Here is a 24,172-nt window from a genome sequence, read left to right as displayed (position 1 = left end):
GGTAAGTCCAAATTTCTGAAAAACGTTATTCTAAGTTGGAAAAGATTTTGCAATAATTCAAACGTCGGGCATTTCAAACTTTCAAGCTGCTTCTTTATGAGATTTCCAAATGTTTAAGTCAGAACTTGATTGCACATCGACGCGCTGAAGTGACTCGAAATCCCAAATTTTAAGGATCAGAATCTCCAGATGGGTGGGTGTGTTTTGTGAAAAAATTGTATTAAAAACTGATCCCGGAGTCGAAGCTTTGGTCCATGTTTCAGGACTTACTCTAGCACTGAGAGGCGGGACCACACCTGAGGATGCAGACCGACCTGGAGCAGCAGCCTGCAGTGTGTCGGACGTCACTCACTACTGTTTTACTAGTTTTATATTCAGTAGCAGCGTGCGTTTGAGCTACAAGTAAGAAAATGCAGTGATCTGATTGGTCAGATCTGTTTGGATCTGAAAAATTGTGCTTGGTTTGAAAAAAATAAATAATTGCCATAAATTTGTCTTGTCATGTTACACGTCCGTGTAAAGGCCGTTACTTTTTAAAGTTTGAGTTGGGCGTCTCAAAATTTCAATTTTCATCTAAATAAGTCCAAATTTGAGATGTTGAATTTAGAATTTCAAGTTTTCTCAAAGTGACAAGAACACGGATGGATGGGTATAACAAACATTAGACTGAGAAGGAACTTGAAATTTCAGGATGTCTAATTCAAACTTTTAAAATAAACTCAAGCTTTTGAGATTTATCCAGAAAGTTTGAAGGAAATTTTGAATGATGTCAAATCTTTGGATTATCTTAAAATTTCAGGTTATTTCAGAGTCCAAATTTCAGACAAAGAAGGTAAACGTGAGCAAACAAGGACACGACGAGCCTTTTTCATCTTTATTCTGAGACTCAACAGGCAGAGTGGAAACAGCTTCGTATGAGACGGTAACGCCTCGGTCCTCATTCATCATACATGTGAATATTTACACAAGTTCAAGTTTGACTTTTTTAAAAGAAGTGCATCAGCTACAATATATAAGAATTAATAGGATGTATTTACAATTTAAGAGGATAAAATCAGACGAATGTTAGGTAGTTTTTTCTGCCCCGTCAGCCTCCGTTTAAATATTTACTCCATCGCTCTCCTTCGTCACGAGGCCTCCGTCACACCTGTGAAGTTCTCACGTGAAAGGCAGACGTCGGCGACGCTGAAGAATCCTAAACCTTCAATGATTCTAATGCAGGCTCCATCTTTTATATACAGTCTGTGGAGAGGATCAATGAGAGTAGCTTCAATCGCGTGGACGAGGAGGCGGGTTTAAGGTGAGGGTCGCAGTCCCTGAGTGACAGGTGGAGGCACGTGATGCGTTCGGGTGACCCGTGTGAGGTCATCAGATTTTCTCAGTGTCTTTCAGGTTAAATTTAATTGTGAACATCAATTTAAGACTTTGCAGGCCGGCGAGGAATGATGCAGCAGTGATGTCAGCCAGGTTATCGCTCCTGTGCTGTCTTCCCATTGGCCATAGGCTGCTCCTCTTCCTCCTTTCTTCTCCGTCTGTTGAAGAAGCCGAGCTGAAGAGAAAACAAAGATTTATGGTTTGTGATGGACAGAAGAGCCGTTTCATCCAGACGTCCACTGCAGAGCAGAGCTCAGGATGATTCATTAAACATATAAACAAAGAAGTAATCTGATGATGTTCGAGGCTCCGTGGGTGTTTCCTGTGTTTTTACCTTCCACAGAGCGAGGACCAGTAAGGCCAGCAGCAGCAAACCTCCCAGTGAGCTTCCCACTATGATCCAGATGGGGATGGAGTGATCCTCCTCCTTCCTCAGGTCCAGGATGATCTGCAGTTACAGCACAAAACACCTGAGTATGTGTGAAACCAGTGTTTGACAGATTTCTTTGTTTTTATGTCAGGCGGTATTAATAAAGTCATTAAGCACTGTGTATAATTTAATATCGAAATATGGAGTCAAAATTAAATAATGTTGATGACCGAAAATGAAGAGGTCGGGTGTTTCTGGGGTTTTCTTCACTTTTCCAGCATTTTTAAAGGTAAACTAAAAAGTTCACTCAGAGACACGATCGTCGCTTCATGTGTAACGAAGAAATGCAAAAATGAAACAAGATACAATAAAGAAAATACATTTGGGAAAATATGCAGAAATAATAAATAAATGTAAAATCGCCAAATTAATAAAAATAGAAAAATAAAGAGACATACATAATTGGAGAAATTACACAGGAAGTAAATAGATAAAGGAACCAATTAAAAGGAAATAACATCAGTAATAAGGTTTTATCTTTCATATAGATTCAAATATAATTAAGGACTAGGTTTATTTTTGTGTTTTATTTGTTGCATTTTGGCACCTTTGGTCCTCCGAACTCCACTTGGTTCATTAATGGTTAAATATTTTTGCACAAATGTGTTTTTAATGTGAAGCAAAAGGGTGTAATCATAGTTCCTGACAGCAGGTGGCAGCACAGCTCTGATTATGTCAGTGAGTCTGAAGCGCTGATGATCAGGTGATTTAAAACGTTGGCGTGAACGTCATGGTCAGCTGATAGAAGTCCACTCAGTTCAGTCACAAAGAGTTGGGAGTTTAAATCTGTTTATCCCAGAGTGACCTCTGTCCTCCAATGGGAGCGATGCTGATGATCTCACCTGTCTGACAGGTCGGTCCTCCTGGAGGAAAACGGGACTAGACGCTTCCAGCTGGATGGAGGCGGCGGTCAGCAGCTCCAGAGACCTGAACTTCACCTGAAAGAGTTAAACAGGTAGTGAGCGCCACCTGTGGTTTCTCCTACGGCTAATCCGAGTTTCACCAAACTGAGCCTGTTTCTGATTAGTCGGGAATTTGATGGACTTCCTGTTTCCTGAGCTTTGTCTCGCTTTATGAAAACGACACATGAGAGGAACTCACGGCGAGCAGAGCAGCGAGCTGAAGGCTTCCTGCAAGGGTCACCTTCACCTCTCGGGAGGGCGGGAGGTTCAGTTGGCACCGCACCTCCATGTTCACGCTGTTACTGTGGTTCTGCGCACGCACGCACGCACACACACACACACGCGCACACACACACGCACGCACACACACACGCACGCACACACACACTCTGTGAAACACTGTTGTTTAACTCCACTGTTATCCTGAATCTAACAGGCTCCTTCAGCCTTACCAGCTGTGACAGGTGAGTCAGATCCTCAGGTGTGACAGGACTGCTCGTTCTAAGGTGAGGCAGCATGCAGTGGGATCCCGCTGCCTGTTGGGAGGAAGAGGAGGACTCGGTTATAATGGTAACCTCTAGTTTTAATTGCTGCTTCGCCAATCTGGGCCAAAACATTAAAAAAGCAGCTCAGCACAGTGAGTCAGAAACACAGTGCCAGGACAGAAAAAGAGAAAACCCAACGTTTGCAGTAGATAAATATGTGACAGGCAGGTGGCGCTGCTGTCACTCACGCTCCTCACAGTTTGGTGAATAAGTGATGCCTGTACAGTGAAAGCTGAGGGCTTTGCAGCAACAAAGGCGGGCCTTTCATATTAAATCGATTTAATCCTTCATAAAGGGTAAAACCTGAAAGTACGAGGAAGGCTCATTCAAACGAGCCATCTGTCTCTGCAGCGGTTGGTGGACAGAGATTATCACAGTTTAAAGATTTCCAGCGTCACCTGTTCAATGCTGAAGTCTGTAATGTTCAGCAGCTGGTTTCCTCTCATGGTCACAGCCCAGATATCGGCCCTGAACAGGACGTCCTGCACCGAGAACAGGCCCAGGTTCTGAATCTGCACACACGAGAGAACCGCATCAGAACGTCTTTATGAGAGCTGACGTTCTGCAAACATGCACACAGTTTGTTTCACTCACGTAATAGGAGAGGTTGAAGGTGTGAGAGCTGCTGTCTGATTGGTCCCAGGACGAAGAGGAGGAGGAGTCAGCTCTGATTACAAAACGAGGAGGGTAGGGGTCTCTGTCCAGGAAGGAAGAAAGCTTGGATAAACCATTCGCAGACACACGTGAACTCTTCTGAAAGCACACATGCAACTTTTTAAACTTTCAAATCACAAAAAGCCCAAAAGCTTGGCCCACCTGGTGAAGAGGAGCTCAGTTTGGTATTTCAGGGGGAGGAAGATGTCATTGGTGTTGTCGTCCGGGTAACCCTCGTCCCCCTCACTGAGTAACACACAGATAAGCACGCTTAAAAGGACGAAAGCTTGAAAGTTCAACGGTAACACTTTATAATACAGCCCACGACTAAGGGCATAATTAATCTGTAATTACAAATAACTCAAAGTATTTTATTTGACATTATAGTTTCATTATATTTACCTACAAATACTCAACCTAGACACTCCAGGCTGTATTGTAAAGTGTTACCACCAAAATAAATGAAAGGTTTAAACTTGGAGAGAATCGCGCTCGTCCCACCGCCTGTCCATAAATTATGACATCCATCTGTCTCCATCTGACCAATCAGATGCATCCAAGTGTTTCTTTGGTCGCACCAATCATCGAGCCTTCGCCATCACAGTCAAACCTCCCACAGGAAGCGATTCATTTATTTGGAGCAAACTTCCTCTCAGTTTCCTGCTTTAATCAAAACATTTCGAAACCAAACCTGTGTGGGCTGGATTTCTTAAAATCGAGTTTTTATCGCCTGTTTAATGTTTTACTGTTCTCGTCTTTAAATCATCTCGTCTGTTTTCTTGTTATTTCTTCTGCTTTATGAAGCTGATCAATGATACCTGAGTCCCTGGATCCTGATTCATCTGTGAGTAATCACCAAAGCACCATCACACACGTTCAGGTAGGAATTCACCTGGTCTCCTGTGGAAATTTCTAATGTTCTCCTGTCTCGCAGCCATAAATGATCCTTCTGGAAATTCTTGGATCCAGATCCAGATGTTAATCAACTCCAAAAGTTAATCACTTCCCTACCTCTGGGAACACTTTCATGCAAATCCATCCATAACTTTTAGTCTAATCCTGCAGCAATCAGGGCAGAAAACTCACATAACCTCATTCTTTCCTCTTTAATAAACATGGCGCAGATTCCCAGCTGATGTTTTATGAAACTGGATCAACGATTAAATAATTATTTGTCATTGACCACGAAGAACTAGCTAGTTACTTACATCTCTGTGCTACGGTTAAAATAAGACCTAATCAGAATAGTATTAATATAATAAAATATTATATAATATATGTAACAATAAATAAAATAAAGACTCATTACAATAACAAGTCAGTTTAAAAAATACTGCTCAAACATTTCTCCTGCTATATTTAGGTTGTCAGTTATTTCCCATTGTCTGTGTCTGCCCGTCCTCATCAGGTTCAGATGTACACTGTTCATCTGTTCCCAATGAGCTAATCCCATCAGCAACTGCTTCCCTGCAGCTTTCCAGTGATTCCCAGTGTTCCTCATGCTTCTCATTTGGTTCGCACATTCCTACTCAGGACCCTGATAATCATGTTTTAGGCTGCTTTCACCTGCTGCTGCTGTAAGCCTCTCTGCAACCCGCCTCCACTCCAGCTGTCTCATGCCACATCTATTCTTCAAGATGTTCTCCCCGGTTTTCTCTGTCTGCACATCGGACGTCAAGGAGGTCCCAGAACACAGCGGTGGCACTAAGTTTACCTCTCTGAGGTCAAACGGCTCATCCCACCCCGATCACCCCAATCCTACCCCGATCACCCTCATCCCACCCCGATCACCCCAATCCTACCCCGATCACCCTCATCCCACCCCGATCACCCCAATCCTACCCCGATCATCCTCATCCTACCCCGATCACCCTCATCCTACCTGATCACCCTCATCCTACCCCGATCATCCTCATCCCACCCCGATCACCCTCATCCTACCTGATCACCCTCATCCTACCCCGATCACCCTCATCCCACCCGATCACCCTCATCCCACCCCGATCACCCTCATCCTACCCCGATCACCCTCATCCTACCCCGATCATCCTCATCCCACCTGATCACCCTCATCCTACCCCGATCACCCCAATCCTACCCCGATCACCCTGATCCTACCCCGATCACCCTCATCCCACCCCGATCACCCTCATCCCACCCCGATCACCCCAATCCTACCCCGATCATCCTCATCCCACCCCGATCACCCTCATCCTACCCCGATCATCCTCATCCTACCCTGATCACCCTCATCCCACCTGATCACCCTCATCACCCTCATCCTACCCCGATCACCCCAATCCTACCCCGATCATCCTCATCCCACCCCGATCACCCTCATCCCACCCCGATCACCCTCATCCCACCCGATCACCCTGATCCCACCCGATCACCCTCATCCTACCCGATCACCCTCATCCTACCCCAATCACCCTCATCCCACCCGATCACCCTCATCCCACCCGATTACCCTCATCCTACCCCGATCACCCTCATCCCACCCGATCACCCTCATCCTACCCCGATCACCCTCATCCCACCCGGATCACCCTCAACCCACCCGATCGCCCTCATCCTACCCCGATCACCCTCATCCCACCCGGATCACCCTCAACCCACCCGATCGCCCTCATCCTACCCCGATCACCCTCATCCTACCCCGATCACCCTCATCCTACCCCGATCACCCTCATCCCACCCGATCACCCTCATCCTACCCCGATCACCCTCATCCCACCCGATCACCCTCATCCTACCCCGATCACCCTCATCCCACCCGATCACCCTCATCCTACCCCGATCACCCTCATCCCACCCGATCACCCTCATCCTACCCCGGTCACCCTCATCCTACCCTGTGAATCACAGGGTGGAGTTTTTGTTCTCTTTAATATTGTTGTATAAAATCTCGTCAGTCAGAGGACAGAAAATGTTAATCCTAACTTACTTCTGTCACATCACATACACATGTTCAGTTGTCTTACCTGGTAGCTGCCATGATGACATGTACGTGATCCAGGAAGATGTAGCGGCTGAACTCAAACTCCACATTGAAAGTTACCTGGACAGGAAAGGAGCAGGTGCAAATTCAACCTCTCAGGATCGAAACATTTAATCGTCTCCTTCTCCTGGCCTAATGCCCTTAATTAGAACATTTTAGTCAGAACGTTAAATGTCTGCTCCATCACATCATCGTGTGAAGCTTCTTGTTTTTCTGTTTTTTATTTATTTTATTTTCCGCTGCAGCCTGTCGTCGTCTGCGGCTGAACTCGTTTTTCTTCCGGCTGTGTTCTCCCCCCCAACCAGCAGCCGGAGCCTTTTTAAGAGGAAGCTGGAAATAATCTCCAACACAGTCTTATTCACACAGCAGCCCTGAGGGGCCTCACAGTGAGGGGTGGGGATCATGGTCATGTTTACAGGGACACTCGTTAAGGTAATGAAGGATTTTAGTCAGCAGCTATCATTGGCAGCATATTTCTGCCCAGTTTAATCACTGTTATTAGTCTGGCTGTATAACAGCGGTATGATGAGCTAATAACCTGTTTATCTGTGATGTTCAAACCTGTCCACATATGTAAAAGAAAGAAGCTCCATCACCCTAAACAAAGGGTTGTTGTATCAGGGCAACAATAATAACCAGTGAGGAAACTGCAGGTGGTCGATCCTTTTTTCATCCCAAAAATTATCAATTGAATGAAAATAGCTCCGCCCTACCTGAGACAGCAACTTCATGAATGGCGCGCTGATGTTGCAAATCCTCTGGGTCGCCAGTCTGTCCTCAGAGGAGCACTCAATCTGGATATCTGATTGGTCCTGAGGGAAGAGGCAGCATAACATGAATCCAGCATGCACTTTGACCTTTTTAGGATGAAGACAGAAAGTTTGAGTACCTTCACTAAGAGGCTGGAGAAGATCAGGTTGGAGGAGGTGGAGATGTGGATGGCAGCTCCGTATGCGTTCTCTCCCTGGTTCTCCAGTCGGGCAAACACCACCATCCTCCTTCGCCCAGACTCCACAACAAACGGCTGCTTCTCAGGCGCCCCCTGGTGGCTGCAGATGGAGCTGGCAGCCCGTCCATTCAAGCTGCAGAACTGCCTACAGGTGAAGCAAAGAAATAATTACCACTCTCTTAATAATTTACACGGACACACATGAGGGATTAGTTTAGTGGAGACCGGGTTACTCACTGAGCACTCATCAGGTCCGTGTGACTGTGGAGGATGAGGTCGGGAACGCAGGTGTCTTCCTGCTCACATCCGTTCCAGAAGTGAAGCTACAGGGAAAAAAAGATGATTAACACATTAGTCCATCTGTTGGAGGACATAAACACTGAAGGGGGAATTCTGAGATACTTCCAAGACAGAAGACACACACACACACACACACACACACACACACATATATATATCTAAGAGATATCTAGCAATTCTGAGTCTACCCCGACCTCCAGGGGAGGTACCCAGGGAAGAACCTGATTAGAAGTCCCTGAGCTGGCTTCTCTTGACATGAGGGAGGAGCCAACTTCTAGCTCCATCAGGATGTCTGAGCTCTTCACCTTTCAGAGGAAACTCAGAGGAGCTGACCTCATACTTCAGGCCGTTACCCAGATCGTGACCACAAGGGAGGGTTAAAGATTGACCAGTAAATCCAAAGCATTCAGATTATCATCTTCCCATTAGAAAAATAAATCTCAGAGAAGCAGACTCTGATCTGCTCTGAGCCTGGAGAACTTATTTCTTACTTTTTTTCACTTTATAAAAAGTGTTCTGTGCAAGAAAGATTTCTCTGTTCTAAAGCGAGTCAGCCAGTTCAAACCCGTGTTTGAAGCTCTCACCTCGGTTCTTTGAGTACTCTGCCAGTCCGGGTCCAACACTGGCCCCTCGTCTGGGTTCTGCAATCCCGTCTCCAGGACGACGACAATGGGACGCCCGTAATCTGTCGTCTCCTGTTTGTCGTATTACATTTTCGTGTTTAAGGACTCACACATAATGGGAATCATTTGACCGTGATTGTGTCCGGGCTGTTTCTGACCTGGACGGAGAAGCCGAGGCGTTGGCATTCCTGACCTCCGGTCTTCAGAAAAAAACTTCGGGGCTGCTGTCGGTCCAATTCATCCAGCACTGCCCGGGGAGGAAAACGCCTCTCATCCAACAGCAGACTGCACCAGACCGCTGAAGAGGAGGAGGAGAAGGAAAATGTGAGGTGAATCAGAGGCTTAAATGTGGCACAATGAGACTGTGAATACGACGAGAGCGGACTTTTACAGGTCCTTCAGAGGATATGAAAGGAAGTGATGTCATCTTTTGTAGTCGTTAGTCCAAACTGCTCCATTTATGCTTCCAAAAAAGTTTTAGGAGCATTTCTGGGAATAAATCAGACACAAGTCCTCCAACTATTGTTTCACAACATAATCAAGTACCAGCTTTACAGCTTACTGTAAAGAGGGAATTGTACACTGTAATATTCATTCAGTTCAGTTTTTATATATTAACAGTCGCCTCAAAGGTACTTTATATGACAAAGTAAAGAACCTACAGTATTAGGGAGAAAGCCACAACAGTCAGATGCTCATCAATGGTCACCACTTAGCAACAGTGGGGAGGAAGAACTCAAGATAAGGGAGGGGCAGAAGAGAACACATAGTGACCATGAAAAATAAAAGAAATTGTGCAATATAAACACGTTGGGAGGGACAAGAGGGGATCACCTGGTCCAGCCCTAACTATATGTTTTAGCAAAAAGGAAAGTTTGAAGCCTAATCTTGAAAGTAGAGATAGTGTCTGTCTCCTGAATCCAAACTGGAAGCTGGTTCCACAGAAGAGGGGCCTGAAAACTGAAGGCTCTGCCTCCCATTCTACTTTTAAATACTCTAGGAACAACAAGTAGGCCTGCAGTGTGAGAGCGAAGTGCTCTAATAGGGTGATATGGTACGACAAGGTCATTAAGATAAGATGGGGCCTGATTATTTAAGACCTTGTGTGTGAGGAGCAGGATTTTGAATTCAATTCTGGATTTAACAGGAAGCCAATGAAGGGAAGCCAAAACAGGAGAAATCTGCTCTCTCTTTCTAGTCCCTGTCAGGACTCTTGCTGCAGCATATGGGATTAACTGAAGGCTTTTCAGGGAGTTTTTAGGACATCCTGATAATAAAGAATTACAGTAGTCCAGCCTGGAAGTAATAAATGCATGAACTAGTTTTTCAGCGTCACTCTGAGACAGGATATTTCTAATTTTAGAGATGTTGCAGAAATGGAAGAAAGCAGTCTTACATATTTGTTTAATATGTGCATTGAAGGACATGTCCTGGTCAAAAATGACTCCAAGGTTCCTCACAGCATTACTGGAGGCCAAGGTAATGCCATCCAGAGTAAGAATCTGGATCCTGCAAACTGGCAGGTAGCTGCCTCTCCCTGATCCTGGGTCTGATTCAAGTTCTTCATTAAGTCATCAAAACAATACCTGTGAAGGTTAAACCCAGATGTGGTTGTATTACGGCCTTTATAGCTTTACATTAAATTTCAGTGCTGTGCTTTTGTTTGTTTTTATGTCCGGGACTCATCGCACTTTCAGGCCAAACTAAAGCAGATCCTAATAAATAAACATGTTTACAATGCAGCTGGTGTCAGTCCGTTATCTGGACTTTCATGAGCTTTCACAAACACGTTGCCAGTGTGTGTTCTTCATCTCCGCATGCAGCAAATGTCTGAAACCGCATGCAGTCAAACTGTTCTTCAGTCTGAGAGCGTTTAGAAACTTTCATAACAGCAACGCACGCGTAAAATACAGCACTTACTTCTTAGTGCTTGATCTACAGTAATGAAGTGACGCGTTTCCTGCTTCCTTATTAGTTGCTGGATGTAGCAGCTTACAGTGTAACTGCAGAGCTCGTGTTCATCTGTTTAACAACTGAGTTTGATTTATGAGAGCACGGAGAGGTAAGCTGCTGCTCAGCTCGTGTCAGAAACGCCACATCCACACTGACAAAAAACAAGTCGATATTAAATCAAATCAAACAGAGATTCAGACTGTGGCTCAGATCTTAGAACTGCTGAGCCACGCTCGTGTTTGTGTTTCTGTACACGTCCAATCCAGGCTAGACACTTGGGGAGGCGGGTGGGCGACAAGGAGCTCGAGGAGAGGGAGACGTGAAGAAGGTCTGAGGTGACGGAGAGAGAAGCAGTGACACAGTTAAACAGCTGGCCAGCGTTAGCATGTTAGGGAGGTTTCCATGCAGCCGGCCCAAACATCTGGAGCTGGTTACACACAGAGACACGACAACAGCACGGACCTCTGCGACCACGACAAGCTTCCCTCCACACAGACAGAAAACAGCTGCATCCACACAGCTGCCACGCTGCACAGCTGTTAGAAGAAGAAGAGTTGATATTTCTCTTCTTTCCTTGAAAATAGAAGCTGGGAGCTGAATGACACGTCAACTCGGCCGGTTTAGAGAGAGACTGGATGATGAAGCTATTCCAGGATGATCTCATACTGTGACATCACAATAGCAGATTAGCTGCTGCCACTCTAACCTTTTCCCTTGGATACAAATTTGGCTTTTGTTAGCGGCCGACCTCATTTCCAGAAAAGTGTGAATGCTGTCAGATGTAAAAACAGAAGGAAGCGATTTGTAACTCATAACAAACACTAAAGACGGAATCACGCCAATCTCCCATTCAAAATCATCTTCTCCCTAACCCCTGGACCTCGTCCAGCTTTGCTGCTAGGCTCAGGTCACAAGTCCTAGGATGTACAGTTTCCTCTCAGATGGGTGCTGCGTCTCCTCTGGGCCAGATTCTGAAGATAAGATGATGCACCATAGTCACCTCCACCAAGGCAACTAGTGGTGTCGAGGTGTAGAGCGGGTTGATGTCATCAATCCATTAAACTTTGACTTCCATCCACCGAGGTCTTCAAGGTCGCCTTCACAATTTGTTAGTGGAAAGTTAACAAAAATCCTCATAACTTAGAAACTATAATCATTACAACTGTGCTGTGTGTTTTCAACATATAGAAAGTACCATTGCATTTGAAATATGTCACAATTGACCTCTGACCTCTCCTTCAATCAGAGGATCAAAGTGTTAATAATGTTTCTGGATCTTTGAACTCTATCTGTAGATGCAGTTTTTTGATTTGATTCAAAAATTCATTTGAGATCGATTTAAATGTCATTTCTGAGGAAAATATGCCTGAACTTGAGGCAGGACCTTTTCAGTGTAGTGATCAAATCCCACACGGGTTAATAAGCGGACATGTTTGTGTGCTCCTACCAACATCTTTCCTGGTCTTCGTCCTGGTCTTTGTCCTGAAGTCCAGACTCAGACAGACGGTCACGGACATGCAGGTGACCTCCTTCCCTCCTCGTTGGCAGTCCTTGTTAAAGATGTTGACCTTCTCGGGTTCAAAGGTTATTTTAGCCTTAATCTGCACCACACCGCGAGACCTGCAGGGAGGAAGCATGCTTATTATCAGAGAAGTGAGTGTTTTGTGTATCGATTAGGAGTTCCAAAACTGTGGAGAGTCAGGTACTACATGACTTGGTTTTATTGGATGTACTTAAACTATGGTTTGGTTTCACAAAGACACCTCAGAGAGTGCAATGCCCTCCAATCTGATAGGAAGAGTCTACCTGTCTGTAGTTTCCTATGAGCCACATTGATCCCTTATAGGCAGTGGTGACTCATCGTGAGTCTGGTTGCTGTAACTTTGCAACAACCTTATACAGGCTCAATCTGAGGGCCTGAGTTTGTCAGAAAGAAAAAGCACCTATTGGGAGGTGACTTGTCAAACACAAGTTAGCCACGCCCTAAATCATCCCCTGCTTTCTCATCTTTCTGACCGTTGTTTAGTGAATAGACATCATGTTGTGTTGAAGATGCTTTGAACACAGTCATTAAAGCCTTAAACTCATCACAAGTGGGTCAGTATTTAAGTGAGCTGTAGGCTCATTTTCTCATAAACTTCTATACAGCCAGACTTCAGAGGAGTCGCCCCCTGCTGGCCGTTAGAAAGAATGCAGATTTGATTCATTTTTCCAGCCTTACAGTGTCAAATCATCTGTTACTTTATGAATGTGGCTCTGACCAGACAATGACAGCAGCTCCCAGCGCTCCCACTGCGAGGTCGACGAGTCCGTCTGCATTGATGTCCAAGACGCCGTGAAGGCTTTGGCCAAAATACTGAAGACCTGCAGAAAAACCAACCGCAGACAGACGCTGGAGAAGCAAAACAAGAGAATATTAGCACTCTCTGGGCTCTCTGATGCTGCATTAGCTCTTCCAGCTAAGGTTCCTCAGCCTCCGGACTGGTTACCTGTCTGTACTGAAGCTGGATGGTTTTGTCTTTGCCATGGAAGACATAGACTGCCCCCTGGTGGTCATCCTCCAGTGGTGCTCCCACAACAAGCTCTTTGAACCCGTCTCCATTCATGTCAGGTACCTGAGCCAACGCTGAGCCCAGACGGGAGTTTTGGGAGTGGTCAGACACTTCCAGCACCCCCTGCAGGACAAACGACATCTGGACAGAAATAAAAAATCATTTGGTTCAGGTTTTGTTCTTTATTAATCAAGGTTTCAATTAAAAAGTAATCTCACTCCAGTCATGGACAGATTACTGAATGGGCCTAACAGCACACAGCTGGGGCATGAACAAGGCTTTGTTTGAAGTCATAGTTCACATTTCTTGTTGGAAGGTCAGTCCAACAAAAAATCACAAAGAGACGGATAAATCTGCAACTCTTTTTCACCATTTTAAAAGAAGTGAAAAACATTCAAAAAATACAGAAACCAATCAGGAACAGAAAGAAACTCAAAATAATCACGAAAACCAGCAAACTGACCACCAGTTGAACCTGTGTGGCTCTCAGTTATCCAGGTCATGGTAGCTTTAAGAGCTCTGAAAAAGAAGGCAGCTGGACTTCTTTAGTTTTGAGCCTAAAGAAGTCCAGCTGCCTTTTTTTTTTAAGAACCTGAAGAGATAAAACTAGATAAAACTCAGTCAGTGGGGGTTGAGGTACTTTTACCAATCTGTGCACAGGACCTTTTGTCTCATAATTTGTCCATGACTCTTGTGTGGGGTTATCATCTTGTGACAACTTCTTCGGCTATAATGACAGTTACAGAGAAATTGGTTGCTCCTTTGCAGCAGTACGTGGTTTTTATACCTGCGGTGTAACAGAGTAGATGTAAACCTTGCCTCTCTCCCAGCCATGGCTGTAGTACATGGGTGCTGCCACCAGGAGGACATCAGTCTGTCCGTCACTGTCAACGTCCATCGATAGCAACTCACTGCCAAAGTATGACCCAATCTAGACAAAAACACAAATAAACCATAGAAAAGAAACAACATATTACACCAAGAAAGAGATACCTGAAGTTTGTCCCCCAGGTTTGATTCATTCACATATGGTCACAGTGGTTTCTAATGATTAAAACACACCTGCTCTCCCAGCAGTGCATGCCAGATGGTCAGGTCTCCACTGTTCTTCAGGGTGAAAATGATCACCTTGCCAGTGTGGTTGAACCTTGGAGCTCCAGCTACATAAAGCTGAGAGCCGCGGGATGAAATGAGTGAACCCACCGAGTACCCTGAAAGAAGATGAAAAACAGAAACTGATTAGTTGACTTGCACACATGGACCGTTCCATTTTGTTAGACCTGTTTCCTTTGATTCTTCCCAGGTAAGAAAGCTTAAAGTAGACCGACTCTGCGTTTTCCTATTTCCTGTCATATGTTTCCTGTTCCAAAGGGGGATGTTCCCATTAAACATAACTAATGTTTTTCGGTAATGTGACCAGAATGGGCCAAACACACGCACTTCAGACGGCTCTAAACAGTCAGTTTATCATGTTTTAATTCTACTACTGAATCTGTATGACATCAGAGAGGGCATAGCCTTACAGTGATCTCCAGTATCACAGCTATGTAACCCCTGTGCTCACCATTCCTTCTGAAGACCCACAGACCTAAGATACAGGACAATTAGTTTGAACTGTGCAGTCTGCCTGTGAACTGTCCACGTATGCCTGTGCAGATGGATGCGATACAGTTAAGCTGAAAAAGTAATCGACTCTGCAGTCCAGGACTACAGGCTATAGTCTGTAGTGTATATCACATATCATATCGTACACTTTATTACCCAGATAGGCTGCATGGTTCTTCAGCTCCTCTGGAAACTCGTCCTGGTAGGATGATTTCGGTGGAACAACTTTCCCATGTTTGCTTTCTTTCAGCACGGCACCGTTCCAGTCATAGGCGCCCACCGCTCCGAGAAGAACACCATCCTAAAGGAAAACATGGATTTAAAGGGAAGGCACTGCTAAACCACCCACTATGTTTGAGGACTGCCACTACCCTCTCTGAGGTTTAGGGGCCACCCTAGAAACTCTAGGTACCCACTCTAACCCTGACTCTATGTCCAGATATTAAAGTTGTTACTGAGTCATCGGACAGCAATGAATGACCAAACCTTTGGAGAAAGCAGAACCACAGAGTCCCATCTGCAAGGTCTGAGTTGGCCCTGACTGATTTTGGCACTGCAAAGTCCCGATTAAAGGACCTTTAGTCACTCATGACTCCATTTGAATACTGTACTCGAGTACTTTTGATAGGACAGTAACATCATCAGGTGGCCGGTGAAACACCTGAGTTAGTTAGGTTGTAATGTAACAACATTAAACATCCATTAATTGAAAAAGAAAAATCTGGGAAATGACACTTTCTAAATGAAACCTTGCAGTTTATATGATTTCCATCTGGAGAAAAACTGAATAGAAAGACGATAGAAGGGGGTATATGAGGACGTAAGCCCTAAACAGTTCACAAGAGACCCACTAAGATGTTACACAGGGAATACCAGTATAATCAGTTTCATTCTCTCAGTACCAGTTTGGCTCAGTCTGGTTCTTAATGACAAACTTATTGAGCTCTGAGCTGCAAACCTGAAGACCCCACGATGAAAAAACCTGCTGGCAATGTTGGAATTGAAATGGCTTCTGAATCGTCCTTAAACTCAGTTGAACTGTCTCAAAACACGTGTGAGCAGCCAGGCCGTCGTAAAGTCCAGATATGAAAGTTGTTAAATCTTTGAGTCATCGTCTCTGCGGGCCAGAAAGTCGAGGACGGCAGTGAGTGACCAAATCTTTGGCGGTGCCAGCGCCACAAAGTGCCCCGCCTGCAGGACCTGAGCTGCTGAGCCCTGCATGAGTAAACCTGCAGGAAGGAGCTGAGGATGGTTTTCCTGCAGGCAGAGATGATGCTATGATGCCTGTTTTCCTCATCAGTCTGCCTCATTTTAACTTTTTAATCCCAAAACTTAAGCGCAGAAACACTTTGCATATTTGTCTGTGTACAGTCAGTGTGTGTGTGTGTGTGTGCAGATCTACATCTATTCTCCAATGAGTTCGTGCCTGAATGAATATTTAGTTGGCAGCTTTACGTTCAGGAAAACCATCTGCTCTCTGTTACACACACACAGTTTCCACCTCACATTTTCACTCCCTGATGCTGGGATACGATTTTCCCTGGATGAGAAACAACAGAAATATTTCTCGAAGCTTCTCATCCTGCAGCTTTAGATATTTGTCATGACCAGAACCAGGCTGGTGATGGATGTTCGAGGATGATACCGATACCAGCATTTAAGTTTCTGTTGGCAAAACTGCCGCTCTGCTCCTGTCTTCTTTTTGGGTTCAGCTTTAGTGAAGAAAACTTGAGGAAATTGAATAATTGATACTTTGCCAAGTCCCTTTTTTATGCAAAAAAAGTAGATCAAGATGTTTTTCAGCAGTAATTTAATGGAAGTTCTTATTTTTTCTATCCAAAGTGGACAGATCTTTGAAATCAAATCCTAAAATGGAAAATCCAGAGATCTGATCTTTTCCATTTTGCTTCACAAATTCTTATATCCCTTTATCCAAGTTAAACTTCTATCACTTCAAAAGTTATACTTGTCTTTTGATTTTCTCAGTCAATAGAAACCATGTGCCATCCAAATATCCCATCACTAAGTCCTTTGTTACTTAAATGACATTTTCACACGGGGCAGGAAGGGTTGATGTTTTCCCTTTTCTTTTAAAATATGAACTCGTCTTTGAAAAACTGTATTTACTCTGGTTACCTGTCTACTGTTAGAATTTGTTTGATGATCTGAAACACATCAGTGTGACAAATATGTACCTGCATCCTGTGTTTCTGCACTCAGAGTGCTCTGCGTGTTGAATTTAACAGACTGGGTCGAAAGGAAAACTATTTTTCCTTTCATACACAGATTTGTGGAACTTTTTGAATGCACTTCATTTATCACACATCACTACCACTGTGTAAGAATGCAGCTGTGAGTCACTCACTTTGACTAAATGTGAGGAGAAACCGGCCTGAGCCATCTGCAGACCGAACCCTCGACCCTGACTGCTGGTTCCTGCAAACCGGACAAATAACAAAGATGACTTAACTTTTCCCTCCACACACTCCAGTGCTCCTGTTACACTTTAATGAATATCATTAGATAATACTTTTCATGGTTAATTGTGAAATGCTCATTAGTATGATGGATTCCACTTTTCTGTAAATACTACGGTTTAACAGGATAGATGTTAGCTGACCTTCCAGAGAGAAAATCCTTTCTCCCAGAGCATCCACAATGTCCTTCAGCGCAGATTCATCTGTCACGTTGAAGAAGTGCATCTCATCAGGGTCACTGGCAATAAACTTGATTTCCTTTAAAAAGGCTTCGGGGTTGATTCCCCGACGGTTGTAATAACCCAGAACCTGCAGGAGACGCAGAGGAAACAGGATATTAGTCAGAGCTTCGTAAGTCCAGAGACAACCAACAGAAACAGAGCTCAATGGGTGGGGGTGGGGGTCTTGGGCTAAGACAGACTCACAGCGATGGCATACATGGTGATGTTGTCTCTCTCACTGTCTGTGACGGCCTGCACCAGGTGAGGACTGTCATGTGATTCACCGTCTGTAATCACAATCATCACCTTCTGAGCTCCCGGCCGGCCGCCGCGCTGGAACGCCTCGGATCTGCACAGGAACATCGGATGATGTTCAGAAGATTCAAAGCTTTGAACGCTTGTTCTGGCTAATCTTAGCTAGCTGCTTAATGTTCCTGCTGGTGTAGCTTGGTTGCTTGGACAAGTCCTCTGTGAAGGCACTTTGTTAGTTTTCATCCTTTTGTAGAGCTTGTTTTGGACTTTTCTTGGTAGTCATCTCAGAGAGACTCAAACATGCAGTCTTTTGGAAATCCTTGGCCTTTAGCTACGAGGCCAAGAAAAAGAAACAGGAGCTACGACCTCCAGAACCTGATGGAGAAAGAAAAACTTGCTTTGGCTGAAAAATGCTGGAGATGCTTCATCTGTGGGTTCACGTTTGATAACTTTAATACTTTGCCCCATGGAAGTAATTAATGTGCTGACTGGTTTAATTCTGGCAGGTTTAGTAAATTATACACTAAGAAACTTTGGTTCAATCCATTTTCCCAACATGAGTAAATGACTGAAACTCTCAGGGTTGCTCATATTAGGTGAGTAATGGTATCAGACCAAAAACTATTTAAGGGTGAGTTTGTGTGGGCCCAGTCCATTTCTGTTGGGGGTCATAATTTGGTGTCGTACCGGGCAACGTTGATTCCCAATGCCGTCCTCGTTTCCTCACCACCTCTTTGGTCGATGCGCCTGGCAGCGTCCACTACGTCCTCCACCGTCTGATACTCATCCAGTGTGAACTCGTGGACGACCGAAGAGCCGTACTGAATGACTCCCACCTGCAGCCAAAATACAGCTCTGTCCACATGAACATTAAACCACTCGTGCAGCACCTGTCACCTCAAAACTATGAATAGATGAACTCTCTGAGATCTAAGTCGTCATCAGTGGTAACCCAAAATTTTGGAGATGGTCAAAATTGACTTTTTGGGGGGGAAATGTGAATCGTTTTGGTGTTCCTTGTTCCCTGACTGGAAAAACTTGGCATGCCAATATAATAAAAACAAGAATTGCATATTCTGACTGTGTGGGGTTTAGAGTCGTTCATTGATGATGACTCAGACCTCAGAGGGTTAAAGGCACTACAGTCTTTGTGTGCAGATAAGACAGGAAACGCTCACTTTATCTGGTTCTGATCAAGAGATAAACTAACCTGTGTCTGGCCTGGTCCGATGTAGAACTTGTGCAGGATGTTTATGAGGAAGTCTTGAACTTCATACCAGGGGTAAATGGAGTTAGAACCATCCAGAACAATCACAATGTCCATGAACGTCTCACACCCTACAAGATTGTACAAGAAAGTTAGAAACTGGATGGACAGATGGACGGATAGACGGATGGAAGTGTGCTGATTACTCTGCAGGGCAGGTGCGATGGTGTTGGACAGCTTGAAGTTTCGACCAACTCTGGAGCAGATCCCGGTGCTGTACAGGGAACTTCCACATTCGTGAGACCAGAGCGGACCGCAGGTCTGAGGCAGCACACACACCGAGTGGACAAACACAAGAGGAAGGAAGAAAATCAGAGGTTAATGAGTTGGTGTGACGTGCAGAAACACTAAAAAATAAAGATTTTTTAGTGGCTCAGGAGGTAGAGTGGGTTGTCTACTAATCAGAAGGTTATGGGTTCGATCCTCAACCCCTCTAGTCTGCATGTTAAAGTTTCCTTGACTGTAAATGTTAGGTTAAAGCACTTTAGGGAAAGGTTGACTAAGCTTTGGAGTAAGAGAGTACTAAGTACTCAAAGTTCTGTATAAATATGAGTCGTTTACCATTTTTTGATCATTTTTAATACAAGTCTGTTATGAAAAATATAACTGCTGAGCAGTACCAGAAGTCTCAGCTCCACTGAGTAAAATACTAGGATTTTAATTGGACGTTACTTAGCACTAATTAGCAGGTATCAGGTAGCTTTAGCTCCAAAAATCGACTAAAACATCTAAAAATACTGACAGCTACCAGTGCCACCCGTCAGCCTCCAGGTAGATGCACCTGTGATATCAGGTTGAAAATCCTTGGTAACATCTTTCTCAAGTTATGATGTTTGCAAGATTTTTAGAAAACCTGACCATGAGGTAAACATCTCCGAGATTTGAACTTGTCTGAGGTTTTCAGTAGGTGCACTGTGGTATGAATTTGGAAATCCTACTTTGCCTCATTCTCGAGTTATCATATTGACAGAGTTGGGTGCCCACCCAGCAGGGTGATGAAGGTAGGATGGTACCCTAACTCCAGCCCCCAGTCATCACTGTCAAAAACAATGGTGACTGTTTGTTTTCACTTCCCTCTGCTCTGTTCTTATAGCCCTCTACCTCAGCTTTGATTCTGGCGGTGACTTTATCGTGATGAACTCTTTCGGTGGGACTCACCACAAAGCTGCTGTCTTTGGGGTTGGAGGTCAGCGTCATTCCCAGCCTCATCTTGTCCTTCCTCTCAGACACGTTGTTCAGAGTGAGTCTCCCTGATCACAGCCAGAGCAGATGCTTTGTGAGTTTAAGTTGAATGTTTTAGTGTGTTTTCCTGTCAAAGTCCTGAAGCTTCCTTCATGAAGCAGTTCCTGTTGTCTGAAACATCTAATGGAAGCATTCCTACATGCAGCAGCATTTCCACTTCAAAGGGCCGACAAAGCAGTGAGCCGGAGGTGGCAACAAACCGACATGATACCTGAGGCCAAGGTGATGACACCATCGTGAAAATGTCTTCACCATGAGGTCCACGACCTTCCCCCTGCAGGTTTTACTCTGTGACAGTTTACAAACCTGAGAGCACCTGTTCATCAATATTCATGCACTGCTGCTCACCCAGGTTGAGTCGGCTGCAGTTTGCCGAGTTCCTGCCGTCCAGCGGGCATCGGTACACATCGCCAGTCTGCTTCTTCCCCGTGGACTCAAAGGGAGCTCCAACCAGCAACCTGCAATCACACTCACAGTTTGAATCACAAACTTTATTTATAATGCACAAGTCACGAGTTCTAGAAAAAGAAGGACTCATCTTCGCAGCGAGGCTTATAGACGAACGCCGGTATCCGACTAGTTTTATATGGTTAGATATCCGAAGCCGAGCTATTGGACTGCCTCAGGTACACTTTATAATAAAGCTCACAAAGCTCATGACTTTTAAGTATTTGTAGGTAAATATAATTACCTTATAATTACAAATAAAATAAATGATTACGCCCTTAGTTGCGGGCTGTATTATGTTACCAACTGAACTTAAGAACTCTGATTATTTTGCTCCTAAAGTGTGTGTGTAACCTGAAGCATTATGTCATTGTCTTTGTCCAGGCTCAAAGCAAAGAGGAGGTGGGTGCTAGGAGTAGCCCGAGTGTTCAGGAGCTGTGAAAGACAGAACAGGAGGTTTCTGCAGCATCATTCACAGCCTCCACTCCACTCAGAGCTATAACAGCCTACACTGTGTGTCTGATATGAAAACGTTATGTTTTGTGGTCTGTTAATCCTTTAATTGGAGTGCTCTTGGTTGGGTTTTGGCACAGTATGAGCTGCTTTTAAATCGCAGACCTTTAAGAATTCTTGGTATTTTTCTCCACGTACAGAAACTTTTTCACTTCCCCTCCTCAGAGGTCAGTCCTCATGGCAGCGGTCATGTTAGGCACAGATCCTGCTGCCACAGTTACACTCAGCAGGCGGATCATTAGTGTTAACCAGCGTAAACGCCACCACATGTGGCCTTAGTGGCGGTTCTGGGAAGAGGGCTGACTCACATACCAGAGGAGCTGCTGCGGCAGAGCGCTAACCCTCAATCTGCTAAAGTGTCTCCTGTCCACATCAAACGGCGGAAAAGCAGCGCTGACAAACCACATCCCAGAACGCAGACAGCCCGGGTTTACATCCTGCAGACAGAAGCACGCCTCCGAGCCTCTGACATCATCCCGCCATGCTGATCACTTCCTGAGCAGGTGATGTTATTTAGCTTCAGTGAAACTTCAAACTGCACCAGCTCTTCTGCTGCTGCTTTACTGGACTCTTTGTCATTTAACTGATGATCTCCGGGATGTTTTCCCAGAAACCAACAACTCGAAGGTGAAGCCTGATGAATCTACCAGCGTAGACGCTGCTGGAGTCAAAAGTGGTGATCTTCTATCAGACGATCACAGTGTTGCAGACTTTGTGGAGTAATCTGATTACAGGTCAACCAAAGCTTTCCTCTCACAGGTTTGATTGCTTTTATGACCTCTTCGTCTTTGTCTTCGGCCGCCCTGCTCACTCCACCGCAGACAGAATTCTGCAGTGGAGTGAGCAGGGCGGCTAAAGTTTTGGAGCTTTGCTTTGGATCATTGTCATGTTGGAGATAAGAAACAAGCTGCTGCAGTTCACAAGCTCTGGCCTTGTTCCTGCACAAACATCCCAGCTGACCACCACCGAAGAGCCCAAACCAGCCTGTGTGGAAGACAGCGTCAGCCATGCCTTCGGCATCTCTTCTTCTTTTTGATGCCACTCGTTCCCTCATCGTGAACATGAGAGACGATGACCTCACATCTCAGCTTTTATGATCAGTTTATATGAAAACATGTGTCCATTTATTCCAACATCTTTTCTTTGGTGATGCCAAACCTTTAGGCCATCGCTTGTGTGTCTTAGCATTGTCTTTCTCCTCGTCTCTCCTCGAGTCACTTCCTGTTTTATTTTGGTAACAGCCTGTGCTTTCCCTCAGGTTCACCTGTTCTGTGTACATCCTGTCCTGCCCAACATAGATAATTTAATTACATGTAAATTTTGTTAAAAGTAACAAACTTTCACTGTTTAAAATGTTGAATTTAATCGAGTGTGGTCAAATAAAATGTACGTGGCATGGTACACATTCATACTAAGCATATTTTCCTTAATAATTAAATATTTAAGTACAAAACATTAAATAGTAATCAGTTCCTGTTATTTTATTTTGGATTTGTCATAAACTTGTTTTTATTTTTGCCTGCGTCTGCTCTTCTCCTGCAGCGCCTTTTGTTGCTCTTTCACGTTTAGCTTCATTAGAGTAGATGTCTTGCAGCTCGCTGTTGCTGAAGGAATGCAAGTCAGAGCCTCTGGTAGCAGCTCGGCCTCTGATGGCACACACACACACACACACACACACACGGACAGCAGCTTGAATCCTGGCTGAGGAAACGCACGCACAGCCGGAGGTTTGACCTCAGATGTAACCAGTGTTGGGACTAACGCGTTATTAAGTAACGCGTTACAGTAACTACGTTATTATTGTGGTAACGAGCACGGTAACTAGTTATTATGCCAAAATCAGGAACGCGTTACTCGTTACTGGGATTTAGATAGGCTCGTTACTCGTTACTTCGTGTGGTGGATATCGCGGAGCTTCCACAGATTCAATAACATTAGCAAGTGGTGGAAGCCAGCAGGTGGATGAAGGAAAAGGGAGGCAAGAGGAGAGACCCGAAGCGGCCGCCGGTCCGAGTGTCAGGTGAACTGAACTTCAGGTAAGAAGTTATGACCTGCAGTCTATCGGAGTCAGATATAAACCAAGTTTAGGTGGAGTTTATTTTCGGTATGCTGACATTTTCGTACTGCGTGCTAGCTAGCATGACGGAGTTTCTATACAGCTGGGTGGGTGCTATGTTACTGATGTTGAACTTTATTTTGTTCATACGGTTAATTATTAGAGTTGCCAACCGTCCCGTAAAAAACAGAATCGTCTGGTATTCAGAGAAAATATTACGCGTTTCGTACTGAGGTGAAAAGGAACACAGTTTGTCCCGGACTTCAGCTACAATGAAAAAGACACAAAGCTGAAGCTGCACAGCTGCCTCTTCTTCTCTCATTCTCTCCTGTTTCTACTTCAATCACGAAACTGATCAATGATCAGCTGATCGGCTTTTCTCTCTTGTTTATTTATCGCCCACTTTGCGCCAGAAAGATGAAACCAGCGGATGTCTCGTTAAACAACAGCAGCACGTTTAAGCTTGATCAGCTGTTGTTAGAATTTATTTAATATTAATTTCTAGTATCAGCTGATGTTTGCTGGAGCCACAGCTGTAAAGCTGCTGGTCATGATATCGGTTTGGTTATCTGGTGAGAGGGAAACATGCAGATGAAACCAGGAGATGTCCTTACTGAGTCATCAGAGCTGAACAGGTGATGGAGAAACAGGTTTACCTTTTAGGTGACATGAATGAGTTAAAGTTATGAACTGTTTCTGAGAGACAAATAACACCAGGATCCTTTTCTATGTAGCTGACAGCTGGTAACTGTGCAGGGGCGGGTCTAGCAAAGTGATGCCAGGGGGGCAGGTAGGGCATTAACAGGGAA

At 44.7% G+C, this 24,172-nt stretch overlaps 1 protein-coding gene across 1 annotated transcript in view; it reads right to left on the bottom strand.

The window, feature by feature from the left end:
* Positions 1 to 618: 618 nt before the first annotated feature.
* The window catches only part of LOC100691061 (integrin alpha-11), a 33,848-nt gene continuing 10,294 nt past the window's right edge, over positions 619 to 24,172 (bottom strand). The window contains exons 3-30 of the mRNA XM_003439506.5: positions 20,696 to 20,805; positions 20,264 to 20,355; positions 19,252 to 19,366; positions 19,049 to 19,176; positions 18,526 to 18,674; positions 17,791 to 17,935; positions 17,509 to 17,674; positions 17,254 to 17,324; positions 15,045 to 15,189; positions 14,346 to 14,494; positions 14,071 to 14,214; positions 13,221 to 13,424; positions 12,993 to 13,123; positions 12,179 to 12,351; positions 8,937 to 9,076; positions 8,740 to 8,850; positions 8,093 to 8,178; positions 7,796 to 8,000; positions 7,620 to 7,718; positions 6,890 to 6,966; positions 4,068 to 4,151; positions 3,846 to 3,948; positions 3,650 to 3,763; positions 3,159 to 3,242; positions 2,906 to 3,016; positions 2,647 to 2,742; positions 1,709 to 1,822; positions 619 to 1,549 (exon numbers count right to left, since the gene is read on the bottom strand). Of these exons, the coding sequence (XP_003439554.1) occupies positions 1,469 to 1,549; positions 1,709 to 1,822; positions 2,647 to 2,742; positions 2,906 to 3,016; positions 3,159 to 3,242; positions 3,650 to 3,763; positions 3,846 to 3,948; positions 4,068 to 4,151; positions 6,890 to 6,966; positions 7,620 to 7,718; positions 7,796 to 8,000; positions 8,093 to 8,178; positions 8,740 to 8,850; positions 8,937 to 9,076; positions 12,179 to 12,351; positions 12,993 to 13,123; positions 13,221 to 13,424; positions 14,071 to 14,214; positions 14,346 to 14,494; positions 15,045 to 15,189; positions 17,254 to 17,324; positions 17,509 to 17,674; positions 17,791 to 17,935; positions 18,526 to 18,674; positions 19,049 to 19,176; positions 19,252 to 19,366; positions 20,264 to 20,355; positions 20,696 to 20,805 (3,427 nt within the window). The 3' untranslated portion in view covers positions 619 to 1,468. The remainder of the gene's footprint in view (positions 1,550 to 1,708; positions 1,823 to 2,646; positions 2,743 to 2,905; positions 3,017 to 3,158; positions 3,243 to 3,649; positions 3,764 to 3,845; positions 3,949 to 4,067; positions 4,152 to 6,889; positions 6,967 to 7,619; positions 7,719 to 7,795; positions 8,001 to 8,092; positions 8,179 to 8,739; positions 8,851 to 8,936; positions 9,077 to 12,178; positions 12,352 to 12,992; positions 13,124 to 13,220; positions 13,425 to 14,070; positions 14,215 to 14,345; positions 14,495 to 15,044; positions 15,190 to 17,253; positions 17,325 to 17,508; positions 17,675 to 17,790; positions 17,936 to 18,525; positions 18,675 to 19,048; positions 19,177 to 19,251; positions 19,367 to 20,263; positions 20,356 to 20,695; positions 20,806 to 24,172) is intronic.

The sequence above is a fragment of the Oreochromis niloticus genome, linkage group LG7, assembly GCF_001858045.2.
Source record: "Oreochromis niloticus isolate F11D_XX linkage group LG7, O_niloticus_UMD_NMBU, whole genome shotgun sequence".
Taxonomy (NCBI): domain Eukaryota; kingdom Metazoa; phylum Chordata; class Actinopteri; order Cichliformes; family Cichlidae; genus Oreochromis; species Oreochromis niloticus.
This window is presented reverse-complemented; position numbering and strand designations above follow the sequence as displayed.